At 41.6% G+C, this 14,915-nt stretch overlaps 1 protein-coding gene across 1 annotated transcript; it reads left to right on the top strand.

Moving 5' to 3' along the window:
- Window positions 1-12,927: 12,927 nt before the first annotated feature.
- EEF1A1 (eukaryotic translation elongation factor 1 alpha 1) lies at window positions 12,928-14,913 on the top strand (the record flags this gene model as incomplete). Its single annotated transcript, XM_006835790.1, has 4 exons — window positions 12,928-12,958; window positions 13,925-14,103; window positions 14,338-14,517; window positions 14,731-14,913. Coding segments are annotated over exons 2-4 (507 nt in total), but the record flags the coding sequence as incomplete, so codon positions are not given.
- Between the last annotated feature and the right edge of the window lie 2 nt (window positions 14,914-14,915).

Genomic DNA, 14,915 nt, shown 5'->3' with positions numbered 1-14,915 from the left:
AGGATGGTCAAACTTTGTCTCTCATATTTCAGACATATTGTCAGGAGGGACCAGTTTCTGGAGAAGGATATCATATTTGGTAAGGTGGAGGGTCAGAGAAAAAGAGGGAGGCCCAATCCAGCAAGATGGATTGGTAAGATCAATGGGTTCAAGCGTGGCAACAATTGTGAGGTTGGCCCAGGACCAGGCAGTGTTTTGTTCTGTTGTGAATAGGGTCGCTATGAGTCGGTACTAACTCAATGGCACCTAACAACACCACCAAATACATTTGAAACCATGTCATTACATAAGAATAATGAACATATTTTTCATCCCTAAGTTTTTAGCACCCCTTTTAATCTTTTCTTTTCTCCGCTTTCTAGCCCTCTTCTCCATTCCCAGGCAACCACTAAATGCTTTCTGTCACTATAGGTCAGTTTGCATTTTCTAGAATTTTAAACTGATGAAGAATCATGCAATATATGTTCTTTTTTTATATGGCTTCTTCAATCAGCATAATGATTTTGGAAGTCAATTAATATTGTTTCATGTATCATTAGTTCATTTTTTTTATTGCTGTGTAGTTTTCCATTATATTGATACTCATATACCACAATTTGTTTATCTGTTCACCTGCTGATGGAAATTTGGATTGTTTCAACTTTTGGGTTTTTACAAATAAAGCTACTGTGAACATTTGGGCACAAGTGTTTGTGCGGATATATGATTAAAGTTCTTTTGAGTAAATACATAAAGGATGAATCAGTGAGTCACATGGGAGATAGATGTTTAGCTGCTAAATTATTTTACTAAGAGATTGCAAGATTTTTCATTCTCAGCAGTGCTTCAATTGTTTGCCAAGTGTTATGGTGTCAGTATTCAGTTTTAAAAAAAGAAAAAAAAAGTAGACATTGTAATAGGTGTGGAGTGATAGATAGTTCATTATGTTTTTACTGCTTTCATTCTTGAAAAGTATTTTCACTAGATGTAGAATTCTGGGCTGACAGATTTTTTTTTTCTTCTTCTTTCTTTAAGCACTTTAAAGATGCCATTCAGTTCACCTACATCCTCGCTTCCATGTTTTGGAGATATCCACAGTCAGAAGAGACCGTGGAACAAGGGATAACATTGCTGATGTCTGATAGATCTTGGCTGAAGTAGAGAATATCAGAAAGATGTTTACCTGTGCTTTATTGACTATGCAAAGGCTTTCCATTATATGGATCATGACAAGCTATGGACAATATTGCGAAGTATGAGTATTCTGAAACACTTAATTGTGCTCATGAGGAATCTGTACCTGGACCAAGAGGCAGTTGTTCGAACAGAACATGGGAACACTGAATGCTTTAAAATTAAGAAAGGTGTACGACAAGATTGTATTCTTTCACCATACTTGTTCAACCTGTATGCTGAGCAAATAATCTGAGAAGCTGGCTTATATGAAGAAAAACGTGGCATCAGGATTGGAGGAAGACTCATTAAATACCTGTGATATGCAGATGATACAACCTTGCTTGCTGAAAGTGAAGAGGATTTAAAAAACTTACTGATGAAGATCAAAGACCATAGGCTTCAGTATGAATTGCATCTCAATATAAAGAAAACAAAAATCCTCACCACTGGACCAATAAACAACATTCTTATCAATGGAGAAAAGATTGAAGTTGTCAAGGATTTCATTCTTCTTGGATGAATTATCAACACTCATGGAAGCAGCAGTCAAGAAATCAAATGACGTATTGCATTAGGCAAATCTGCTGCACAAGACCTTTTTAAAGTATTGAAGAGCAAAGATGTCAACTTGAGGACTAAGGTGTGCCTGACCCAAGTCATGATTTTTCAATAACCTCATACGCATGGGAAAGCTGGACAGTAAATAAGGAAGACCACAGAAGAATTGATGCTTTTCAGTTATGGTGTTGGAGGAGAAAATTGAAAGTCAGAAGAACATATAGATCTGTGTTGGAAGAAGTGCAGCCAGAGTGCTCCTTGGAGGCCAAGATAGACAAACTTCGTCTCTCATATTTCAGACATATTGTCAGGAGGGACCAGTCTCTGGAGAAGGATATCATGTTTGGTAAGGTTGAGGGTCAGAGAAAAAGAGGAGACCCCTGCAAGATGGATTGGCAGAGTGGCAGCATCAATAGGCTCAAGCATGGCAACAGTTGTGAGGGTGACCCAGGATTGGGCAGTGTTTCATTCTGTTTAGTCGGTACTGACTCAATGGCACCTAACAACAACAACAACATAGTCATTTAGAACCACAGGGTTGGCTGTTAGAGCTTACCAGCTGCTCCTTGGCAACCCTTTACAGGGTTGCTATGAGTTGGAACTGACTCGATGGCACTTAACACGTAGTCATTTTAATCATTTCTTCCATTTATATAATTTCTGTTTTTCTCTGAACACGTATAAATTTATCTTTTTCAGTAGTTTTACTATGACATGCCTAAACAAGGTGTTATTATTGTTTGTGTTTCACTGAGCACTTTGAATCTGTCCTTCATCAAATTTGAGAAATTTTCAGCCATACTATTCTTAATAATATTCTAGGGTCACTTACTTTCTGCAAATAAAACTAACCTGTTGATGTCTAATTGTGACCCAATGGAATGCAGAAGTCATCAGGCAATGTCATTAATATCAAATTTTGCAACAATACACTGACAGGGAACTTCCAGAGGTTCAAGCCAGATTCAGATGAGGATGTGGAACTATGTATATCAGTGCTGACATCAGATGGATCTTGTCTGAAAGCAGAGAATACCAGGAAGATGTTTACTTGTACTGTATTGACTATGCAAAGGCTTTTGACGGTGAGGATTACGACAAGCTATGGATAACATTGCAAAGAATGGACATTCCAGAACACTTTATTGTGCTCATGAGGAACCTGTACACAGACGAAGCACAGTCACAGAACAGAACAAGGAAACAATGAATGGTTTAAAATCAGGAAAGGTGGGTGCCAAGATTGTATCTTTTCATCATGCTTGTTCAATCTGCATGATGAGCAAATCATCTAAGAAACTGGATTATATGAAGAAGAATTGGAGGAAAAATCATTAACAGCCTGCAATATGCAGATAATACAGCCTTGTTTGCTGAAAGCAAAAAGGATTTAAAATACATACTGATGAAGATCATAGACCACAGCCTTCAACACAGATTGCACCTCAATGTACAGAAAACAAAGATCCTCATAACTGAACCACTAAATAATAGCATGATAAATGGAGAAAAGACTGAAGTTTTCCAAGACTTCATTTTGCTTGGATCCACTATCAATTCTCAAGGAAGCAGTAGTCAAGATATCACACAAAATATTGCGTTAGACAAATCTGCTGCACGAGTTTCAAGAACAAAGATGTCAGTTTGAGAACAAAGGAGTGAGTGACCCAAGTAACAGTATATTCAATAGCTTCATACACATGTTAAAGTCAAACAGTGAGTAAGGAAGACTGTAAAAGAATTGATGCATATGAGTTATGGTATTGACTGCCAGGAGAACAAACAAATCTTTGTTGGAAGAAGTCCATCCAGAATGCTTCTTAGAAGCAGGATGGCAAGACTTCACCTTTCATACTTCGGACATGTTACCAGGTGGGACTAGTCCCTGGTGAAGGACATAGTATTTGGTAAAGTGAAGGGTCAAGAAAAAAGAGGAAGGCCTGCAATGAGAAAGAATAGCGCAGTGGTAGCCGCAGTGGGCTCAAGCATAACAATTGTGAGGCTGGCACAGGACCGGGCAGTGTTTTGTTTTTTGTTTTTTTCTTAAATGTTTTATTGTGAATTATGTGATAGTTTACACGGGAAAACATTAATTTTACATTCATTCTATCGTATATCGTCTCATTGCCATGGTTACAATCCCCTCCATGCAATCCTTCCCCCGTGCCCCCCAGGTTTTCAGCACACAGTCACTCTCCCTCTCTGGATTTAAAGTCTCCAGCTGCTCCATCGCTCCACATCATCATCTCTGCCTCCATTTCAGGCATCACTGCTTCTCTGGGTAGGGTCCCGCTCTCTGCTCTTCTCCCTTGATGATCCTAGGGACCTCCGCTCCTAGACCGAAAAGTTAATCACTCCCCTCCTTGCTATAAAACGTCTACCTTTACATTTCCAACCCTCACAATCAGTCCTGATAACAGTTATTGACTATTGTATCACAAGAGACTCATCTGCATTTCATTGCATCAGACCAGCCTAGACAGATTGAATACAACTCACTGGAGATTCTACCTTCCTCTAGGCCCTCTAGATCTAGGTTCCCTCTTGAAAGCTTGTACGCCACAGTGTTTTGTTTTATTGTACATTGTTGTTAAGCACTATTGAATCAGTTCTGACTCATAGTCACACTGTCTAAGGTTTCCTAGGAGCAGCTGGTAGGTTTGAACTGCTGACCTTGTGGTTCACAGTCCCCCGTGCTAATCCTACAGCGCCACACCAGGAGTCTGTTGTGCATAGGGTTGCTCTAAATCAGAGACAACTCAATGGCACCTAACGACAACAAATCCAAGAAAGAAACAACAACAAAAAAGTACAGCAGTCCTCATGTGTTTGGGAAATATTTATAAGCCATAAAAAGAATTAATTTTCTGTCATATTTTTTAGGAAAGCATTTCTAATTACATATCTATAAAGCCTGTATCTTTAGCCTAGTGATTGAGAGAAGATGATCTTTTCCTTCATACATAATAAGAAAACACTCATTCTAGTAGGCACTGGATTTGGAAACAGTAAAAATATTATTTGTTTCCTAAGTCTTCCTGACATATCTTTAGCCTTTCTCCAAAGTGAGAATAATATTCCACTGAATAACTTCTGTACATTTTTTTACTATGTATATGCATTGCCCATTTAAATTTTTTTACAAATAAATATACTGGGAAGTTAATTTTCTTTACTGATTCAAGTTAGCTTCCTAGGGCATAAAAAATGAAGACACACAGTCTCTAAAAAGGTGCTCTCATGGTGCTATAGGATAAGTACTGGACTGCTAACTGCAAGGCTGACAGTTCAAACCCACGTGTTGCTCTGTGGGATAGAGATGAGGCTTTCTGTTCCTGTAAAGATATGGTTGCTGTTATGTGCTGTGAAGTTGGTTCCGACCCATAGTGACCCTGTCAGAATCTCTAATATAGGGTCTCTGAGTGGGAACTGACTTGATGGCAGTTGGTTCTCAAAAAAACAAACTGTAGAAACATTATCTGATCTAATTTATAAAGTACCCCTTTTTTTCATGTCATCTTAGAATTGTGAGGTATGAAAATGAGCAGACCCATTTTACAGATGCAATGAGAAATCCAGAAGTGCTGACTATTATCACAGATTCTGTAGGCAGGAGAACAATAACCCTGATTTCTGGCTCCAATGCCTCTGCTATTTTCATTACGCTTTTTGGTAAGGGTTACAACTAGTTCTCTGATCAGACCACCTGGGTTCCAATTTTGCTGTGCTGGACCCTAACATACTCTTAGGAAAAGATTTCTAACATACACCAAATGGAAAGGGCAAGGTGGTATAGTGTCTTACTATGTACAAAAACAGAACTTTAAAATAGAATGTATGTCTGTATTTGCTTATTATGAATAAACTCTTTTGCCTACAGCTTCCCCTTCTGTAAACGGTGGGTGGGAGGATTACATTCATTAAATACTGTATTAGAACAGTGCTTGGCACAATGTAGTGCCATTTCATTGGGATTCTCAAGTCCAAATAGTTTCTTGGCTTAATCATATTCTAAGATACCCTTTTAAAAATCATTTTCAATTGGCACAGGCAAGATGGAAACATGGCAAGCCACAGAAAAATGTAATTAAAGTTGCTTTCAATTAGGTCCAATAGCAGCATGATTAGCCAATACTGAAGAATGCTTGATGAATCACAATCATATACACCTAGGAACTATTCCTTTTTTTTTTTTTTTTAAATAAACCTCCCCCCTCCCCCCTTTTTTTTCTTGCTACAAACCAAACCTATTGTAAGCAGGTCTAGTCTGACCCCAAGTGACCCTGTAAGATAGAGTTGCCCCATAAGTTTCCAAGGCAGACTGCTGGCCACTTATTTCTCCTATAGAGCAGCTGGTGTATCTGAACTGGTGATTTTTCTGCTAGCTCTGAGCACTGTACTGTATTTTTACAGTTTACCCTTCTAAATGGTATGATTACGTTTAAGGAAATTTTTTTGTTTTCGTTTTTATTGTGAATTGAGTGATCGTTTACATAAGTGAACATCAGTTTTACACTCATCATTTCATTGCAATGATTACAATCCGTTTAAGGAAAATCTTAAGCAAAATACTTTTGATTGTAACCCCAAAAAGGTCACCAACAGTGTTACTGTTTCCATTTTAACTTCCAAGCTTCTAAAAGGCATGCTGTATCTGCTGTAAAGTGGGGAAAATGTGTTATGTTTATGATGTTTATGTTTAAAAACCGTAACTTTAGTCTTGGGAAAGGGTTTGTTTTTTTTTTTAAATCATACTTGCTGTCTTTACCTAAAACCAACCCTCTCCCTGAGCCACGTGGAACTTTCTGACCTCTCCACAGCCCTTCCTTCCGCGGTCCGAGAACCGAAGAAACTGACCTCAAGCCGGGGGCGTGTCAGGGGGCGGGCCTGACCTAAGCGCCCCTCCCCTTCCCGCCCCCCATCCAAAGGGCGTCATCTGTAGTGCTTCACGGCACCTGCCCGACTCACAGGTGTTCAGATAGTAAGACTAGGCCAGGCAGCGTAGCCCCGGGAGCGGGAGGAACAGCCCTGCGTCTGCCTCGCGGCTCAGGAACTGGCCTCCCCCAGGACTTGCTTTCCGTCCTGCTCCGGCCTCCGCCCAGGATTCGACTAGAGCAGAAATGTGAGCTGAGGAAAAAGATTTCTAGCCAGTGTCTACTGCTAACGCATAATATCGTCGTTCCTAAGGGCTGAACGATTTTAGATCCCCCACAACAGACTAGGCCAGTACCACAACATTTAATAAACTGCCTTTTGAAGTGCGACACTGTAGGATAAGCACTGGCTTGCTAACCAGTAAGTGAGGATTCAAACCCACCAGCCTCTCCTGAGAAACCCTAAACAGAGTCGCTGAGTCTGAACCAATTCGATGGCACATAACAAAACACATTATTAAATGTCTTATTAAAGACGATGGTGTACAGTAATTTACTTGATAAAAACAAAACAAAACAAAGAATTAGGTACAGTTTTGCTGATCCTTAACAAAACCGTAGTCCTGGTGTGGTGCTATATGATAAAAACAATGGAATACTAACTGCAAGGTCCATGGTTCATACCCACCAGCTGCTTCTACAACACTACACCAAGAGTCTTGAGCATATTCTACCTGAATTTAGAGATTATCTGAATAGATCTGATGCATTTAAACACTAATGACTGAAGACCAGAAGAGTTGTGGGATGACATCAGGACATGATGAAGAAAGCAGAAGGTCATTAAAAAGACAAGAAAGAAAAACCAAAATGGATGTCAGAAGAGACTCTGAAACTTGCTTTGCAGCACAGAAATGCTAAAGTGAATGGAAAAAATGAAGGAAAGAGATGAACAGAAAATTTCAAAGGGCAGCTCAAGAAGACAAAGTCAGGTATCATAATGAAATGTGCAAAGACCTGGAGTTAGAAAATAAAAAGGAAAGAACACACTCAGCGTTTCTCAAGCTGAAATAACTGAATAAAAATAAGCTTTAACTTGTAATAATGAAGGATTCCACAGGCAAAATATTGAATGAGGCAGAAATCATCAAAAAAAGATGGAATGTGTACACAGAGTCACTGTACCAAAAAGTAATGATCAATGTTCAACTCTTTCAAGAGGTAGCCTATGATCAAGAACCAGTGGTACTGAAGGAAGAAGTCCAAGCTGCACTGTGGCAGGTACTCGCAAAATACAAGTCTCAAAGCATTGACAGAATATAAATTGAAATACTTCAACAAACTTGATGCAGCACTTAAAAAGGCTTTCACTGAGCTATGCCAAGAAATTTGGAAGACAGCCACCAGGACAATTGATTGGAAGAGATTCATATTTGTGCACATTCCAAAGAGAGGTGACCCAAGAGAATGAGAAAATCATCTAACACTATCATTAATATCCATGCAAGTAAAATTTTGTTGCAGATGATTAAAAAAATGGCTGCAACATTACATTGACAGGGAACTGTCAGAAATTCAAGCTGGACTCAGAAGAGGATGTGGAAGTAGGGATATCATTTCTGACATCAAATGGCTGAAAGCAGAGAATAGTAGAAAGATGTTTACTTGTGCCTTATTGACTATGCAAAGGCTTTTGACTATGTGGATCAAAACAAGTTATGAATAATATTGTGAAGAATGGGTATTCCAGAATACTTGATTGTGCTCATGAGACCAAGAGACAGTTGTTCAAACAAAACAAGGGGCTATTGAATGGTTTAAAATTAGGGAAAGTATGCACCAGAGCAATATTTTTCCACCATACTTAGCAAATAATTTGAGAAACTGGATTATATGAAGAAGCGTGTGGCATCAGGATTGGAAGAAGACTTATTAACAACCTGCAATATGTAAATGATACAATCTTGTTTGCTGAAAATGAAGAGGGCTTAAAATACTGATGAAGATCAACGACTACAGCCTTCAGTATAGATTGCATCTCAATGTAAAGAAGACAGAAATCCTCACAACTAGACCAATAAATAACATCATGATAAATGGAGAAAAAATTGAAGTTGCCAAACACTTCATTTTGCTTGTGTCTACAATCTACTCTCTTGGAAGCAACAGTAAAGAAATCAGACAACATATTTTATTGGGCAATTCTGCTGCACAAGATGTCATTAAAGTCCTCAAGAGCAAAAATACCAGTTTGAGGACTAAGGGTGTACCTGACCCAAGCCATGGTATTTTCAGTAGCCTCCTACCTATAAGGAGCTCTGGTCGTGTAGTGGTTATGAATCAGGCTGCGAAGCTTAAGGTCAGCAGTTCGAAACTACCAGCCATTCCATGGGAGAAAGATGAGGCTTTTTGCTCCTGTAAAGATTTACAACCTCAGAAACCCTGTACAGGGTCATTATGAGTTGGAATCAACTCCACGGCAGATAACAACAACGACCTACCCATGTGAAAGTTGAACATTAAATAAGGAAGGCCATGGAAGAATTGATGCATTTGAGTTATGGTGTTGGAGGAGAGTACTGAAAGTACCATGGACCGCCAAAAGAACATACCAATCAGTGTTGGAAGAAGTGCACCCAGAATGTTCCTTAGAAGACAGGGTGGCAAGACTTCTCTCATACTTCAGACATATTATTTGGAGGGACCAATCCCTGCATAAAGACATTATGCTTGGTAAAGTGGAGGGTCAAAGAAAAAGAGAAGACCCCCAAAGAGATGGATTGGTACAGTGGCAGCAGCAATGGGTTCAAGTGTGATACAACTGTGAAGATGGTGCAGGACCAGGTAGCATTTCGTTTTGTTGTGTGTAAGATTGCTATGAGTGGAGACAACTTGACAGCACCTAACAACATTGCTTGTAATTGATTTTCACTGGTACTTTTTATATCTTTATCTTATTATAGACAGGGACTAGAGTATCAAGTGAATTTTATTCCACATGTATGATTAGGTAAGTGCATTAGGAAAATGCAATGTGAAAAAGAATTTGTGGAAGGAAAGGAGCCAGAAATATAGACATTATAGAAAAGTTTTTTGTGGACAAGAAGATATGTTCTTTGGGAAACTTTACTTGGTCTAGTTTCTTTTATTCAAATTCTCAAAGTTAAATGAAAAATGAGAAGGCTAGAAACTCTCTTATGAAGAAATTGAGAAACCTGATTTTAGAAAGTTGTATATACAAAGACTGGTAAAACAAGAAGACATAGGAAGACTATTCCAGAAAACTTCTTTCATTTAAAAAGAAAAACAATGTTTGCCTTATAAGAAGTAACTGAAAGCTAGACTAGTAGAACCCTATTCTACAATGAACTGAGCACCATACAAATTTGCCTGTAGCAGTTTTCCAGTTGTTTTAATTTTGAAGAGGTCCCAATTGTCTAGTTTGTCTTCCACTGCTTGTGTAATTTTAGATTTCTTTCCTCGTGTATTCATGCTGTGTACTGCTGTTGTTATTAAGTGCAGTCAAGTTGGCTTGACTCATAGCAACCCTGTATAGGGTTTCTGAGGAGCAGCTCAAGGGTTTGATAACTGAGGTAATCAGTCCATTTACTTATCCTACAGAATTATAAGTTTCAATGCCATGTATTAGAGTCAGTAAACCTAAAGATCCCTGATGGTGTGGTGGGTTAAGCATCAGGCTGCTAATCAAAAGGTAGGCAGTTGGAACCCACCAGCAGCACCCCAGGAGAAAGGCAATCTGCTTCTGTGGAAACTGAACGAAGCAGTTCTACTCTGTCTTTCAGGGTCACTATGAACCTGGCACTGTGGGCTAATGCGTCAGACTGCAAAGTCATTTGAACTGTAAGGTCAGTGGTTCAAGTTCACCAGCTGCTTCTTGGAAACCCTATACAGGGTCCCTATGGGTCAGAATTGACTGGACTGAAGCTACAAGGTTGGTGGTTCAAACCTACCAGCTGCTCCTTGGAAACGCTGTACAGGGTCATTATGAGTCAGACTGACTTGATGGCATCTAATAAATCAGAACTGACTTGATGATGGTGAAATTTTGTTGTTAATAGAACTCCTAAGTTTGCCCCTATTTTTTCTTTGATGACCATTATAGTTTAAGTTTTATTCTTTGGACTGTCTAGAGTTCATTTTTATATATGGTAAGAGATATGGATCCTATTTATACAAATGAATATCCAGTTTTGTCGGCACCATTTATTAAAGAGACCCAATTGTTGTATGTATTAGTTTTCCTCTTTCAACTTGATTGTGGGTTCCTCTTCATAAAACTGTTTTGCGCCATCCACATTGCGTCATATAGTCATTTAGTGCAGGGTACATAGTTCTTGTAGGAGCTCTGGTATCATAGTGGTTACAAATTCAGCTGTGAATCTCAAGGTCAGCAGTTTGAAACTACCAGTTGCTCCGCGGAGAACGATAAGACTTTCTGCTCCCATAAAGATTTCTAGCCTCGAAACCCTGAACAGGGTCGCTATGAGTCGGAATGGACTCCACGGTACATAACCACCACCACCACATAGTTCTTGGGGAGACCTGATGTAGCTTTGTAAAATACCCACTAGACTGCCAAACTAGGGAGCTCTGGTAGCATAGTGGTTACGAATCGGCCTGCAAGCCGCAAGGTCAGCAGTTCGAAACTACCAGCGGTTCAGCGGGAGAAAGATGAGGCGGTCTGCTCCCGTAAAGATTTACAGCCTCGGAAACCCTGTGTAGGGTCGCTATGAGTGGGAACCGACTCCACGGCACATAACAAGAACAACAAGACTGCCAAACTAGAAAGATGGACAGTTCAAATCCACCCTCTGCACCTTAGAAACCCCATACAGGTTCGCTGAGTCAACCGAACTTGACAACTATAATGATTGTTGTAAGTGCTGTCCAGTCGGTAGGGTTTCTGAGGCGTGGTTAGTGGGTTTGAACTGCTTACCTGGCGATTAGCAGTCCACTGCATATCATACAGCGCCACATTAGGAGTCCCAGACATATGTTGTTGTTAAGTGCCAAGGAGTCGGTTCTGACTCATAGCGACCCCTGTATAAGGTTTCTGAGGAGCATTTGGTGTGCTTTGAGCCTTACGGTTCAAACTGACTTTGCAGTTCAGCACATTAACCCGCAGCACCATATCAGGACTCGAATAGTAAATAGGTTGGTTCCAAAACTTGGGCAGTAATGGAAGGTGAGACATAATGATCCGGTAATTAGCTCATTAAAAAGAAAGATTCTTTCCTCCTAGAAGCATTTCCCAGGGCCTGAAATGAGAGCCAATCTCGCCCTTAATTTATGCTAACATACAGTTACAATCAACAGGAAAAGAGAACATGAAGGTATTTATTTCAAGAGAACAGTTTTTTGAGAAGCAGTGATTTTGCACTAAGTGTTGAGGATAAGAAACTGGGTGGATCTGATAGTCGGTGCTTTAGACGTTAGTTTCTACATGAGATCATGTGGAAAGACTGAATATGATTCTTCTTTTGACTTCTCATGCCTGCAATCAAAGGCACGGTGGGAGAAAATGTATCACGATACTGACACACCGTTTTCTAAACTGTAAAAAACTGGACATCTGGAGAACCAAGGCGGGAGGGGCAGAGTCGGGACAAACGAGCTTCGATAAACGAGCTGACTTTGAATGAAAAGAGCTAAGAGGGCAGCGCCCAGAAGCAGATGGGTGAGACGCACATCCTTCGACTAGAATCCTTAGTGAGTCAGCCCTAGATCCGTCTCCTGCCTGGATGGGTGCGGGAGACAGCGGCGGGGGAACCCAGGGGCCAGAGGAGAATGACTCCAGGGTTTTGCCGGGGTCCTAGGAAATGACCAGGCGAAGGACGGGAAGCAAATGGCGAAAGGAGAGGATACTCCAATCTTGACACTGCCTTTGCGGTGAAGTCAGCAATGGCAAGGGGAAGATTCTGAACGTCTTCTCAAGGCTGCCTCTTCACCGCCCTACCCCTGAGCTGGAACTTTTTTTTATACGAAAGGGGGATTCGCCTCTGTCTTTGGTAATCCTAGGGACCGTCGCTAAACCCCCACAAACATAGAAACGACGGATCTTTGCGTCCCCGCCTTCCACTCACTAGCTCTCGTCACCGTCGGGGACCAGAGGAGCATGCGCGAGACGTTAGGTGCCATTCACAGGCTCATCGCTCCTCGCCCACAGTCCACTAAAAGTGGGGGAAGGGACGGCAATTGAACCGGTGCCTGGTGGAGGTGGCGCGGGGTAAACTGGGAAGTGCTGTCGTGTGCTGACTCCGCCCCTTTCCCGAGGGTGGGGGAGAACCATATATAAGTGCCGCAGCCGCCCTGAACGTTCTTTTCGCAACGGGTTTGCCGCCAGGATACAGGTATGTGCTGGGTTGATTTCCGTAGGCCGGACCTCTTTCAGTGGGCTGCGCCCCTCGCGTGCCTTAATCTACTTAACCTGAGCTAGTTTCCGATGTTCTTACCCCGAATTTCGGGTTGTAAGTGGGTGGGAGAGCTCGAGGCCTGGCGCTTAAATGAAGACCTCATTGCCTCGTGCTTGAGTTAAGGCCTGGTTTGAACGCCGTGGCCTACGCGTGCGAATCCGGCCGCACCTACTTTTCGCGTCTGCCGCACTATTCTCAGTAAGAGTATAAGTTTCGTTACATACACGGTTGGGAACTAATAGCCGACGTAGTTTAGAGGACATGGAACAGTACTTCGACGGGACCGGGCCACGTAGCGTTGGTTGATCCGCTTGTGGAGGCTACGAAGCGCCGAGGGCGGCGGCGGCCGCTTGTCCCCGCTCACATGTCGGTGGCGCTTTCAGCCAGGCGAGGCGGGGGCCGGCATCCGCGGCCATCGTGTCGGGCCGCGGGGAGAGCCTCGCCCCGGGAGGCTGGGTGGGCGGCTCGGTGCCCAGGCTTGCTTCGCGGTGACCGGCAGGCCAGCCCAGGCGGCACCAGTTGCGTGCGCGGAAAGATGGCCGCTCCCCGGCCCTGCTGCAGGGAACTCAAAATGGAGGACGCCGCGGCCCGGGAGAGCGGGGGGTGAGTCACCCACACAAAGGAAAGGGCCTCCCCATGCCGTGCAGCGGCCCCTGGCCCGCCACCTGGGGCACGACTTTCCAAGGTTGGAGAGATTTTTTATTTTGTTTCTCTTTTCTGCTTTTTATTTTTTTGCGTTGGGAGTTTCCCCCACATTTGGTGGGTGGAGACTTTATTTAAACCAGATTGGCACTGAATGTAATTCTCCTTGGAATTTGACCTTTGAGTTTGCATCGTGCCTCCACTTAAGCCTTAGACCGTGGTTGTAAAGTTTGAGATTTTTTTTTTTCAATCACAATTTAGGTGTTGGTGAAAACCATCGCAAAACCTAAACCAAAATGGGAAAGGAAAAGACCCATATCAACATTGTCGTTATTGGACACGTCGACTCCGGCAAGTCAACCACTACTGGTCACCTGATCTACAAATGTGGTGGAATCGACAAAAGAACCATCGAAAAATTTGAGAAGGAAGCTGCTGAGGTAAGTGCAATAACAAAAAGGTTAATTCACACCAAATGCATTTAGATCCTGAAAATAAGGATTCATTTAATATTAGGTATAATGGGAAATTAGCTGTTGATAAATCACATATTGTAATGTTGATATTCAAGTAAAGCTACCTAGTATTAGCCACTAGTAATCACTTTGTCAAATCGTGGCAGAAATTTTTGAACTGGATTTTACTGTGTATTTACTGTTTTTAACTCATTACAGATGGGGAAGGGCTCCTTCAAGTATGCCTGGGTCTTGGATAAACTGAAAGCTGAACGTGAGCGAGGCATCACCATTGATATCTCCCTGTGGAAATTTGAGACCAGCAAGTACTATGTGACCATCATTGATGCCCCAGGACACAGAGACTTTATCAAAAACATGATTACAGGAACCTCACAGGTTTGTAGTCTTAAAACTCTAGGGCTAGTATGATTGTACCTAATTTGTGCTCAATGGCTGGGTCTCATTGCTTCTATAGTTAGTAATTAAGCCTACAAAACCATCTTTAGACAACAGTTAGGTTCATTCTTAAATCAAGGCACTTCAAAATTAATAAAGAATGAACCAATTTTGAAGTGCCTTGATTTAATAGCTGTCTTTTTTTCTCCAAAGGCTGACTGTGCTGTCCTGATTGTTGCTGCTGGTGTTGGAGAATTTGAAGCTGGTATCTCTAAGAATGGGCAGACCCGTGAGCATGCCCTTCTGGCTTACACATTGGGTGTGAAACAGCTAATTGTTGGTGTTAATAAAATGGATTCCACTGAGCCACCCTACAGCCAGAAGAGATATGAGGAAAT

This window comes from Chrysochloris asiatica, unplaced genomic scaffold (genome assembly GCF_000296735.1).
Source record: "Chrysochloris asiatica unplaced genomic scaffold, ChrAsi1.0 scaffold00019, whole genome shotgun sequence".
NCBI classification, from domain to species: domain Eukaryota; kingdom Metazoa; phylum Chordata; class Mammalia; order Afrosoricida; family Chrysochloridae; genus Chrysochloris; species Chrysochloris asiatica.
The sequence above is the reverse complement of the archived record's forward strand: the minus strand, read 5'-3'. Positions and strand labels throughout refer to the sequence as shown.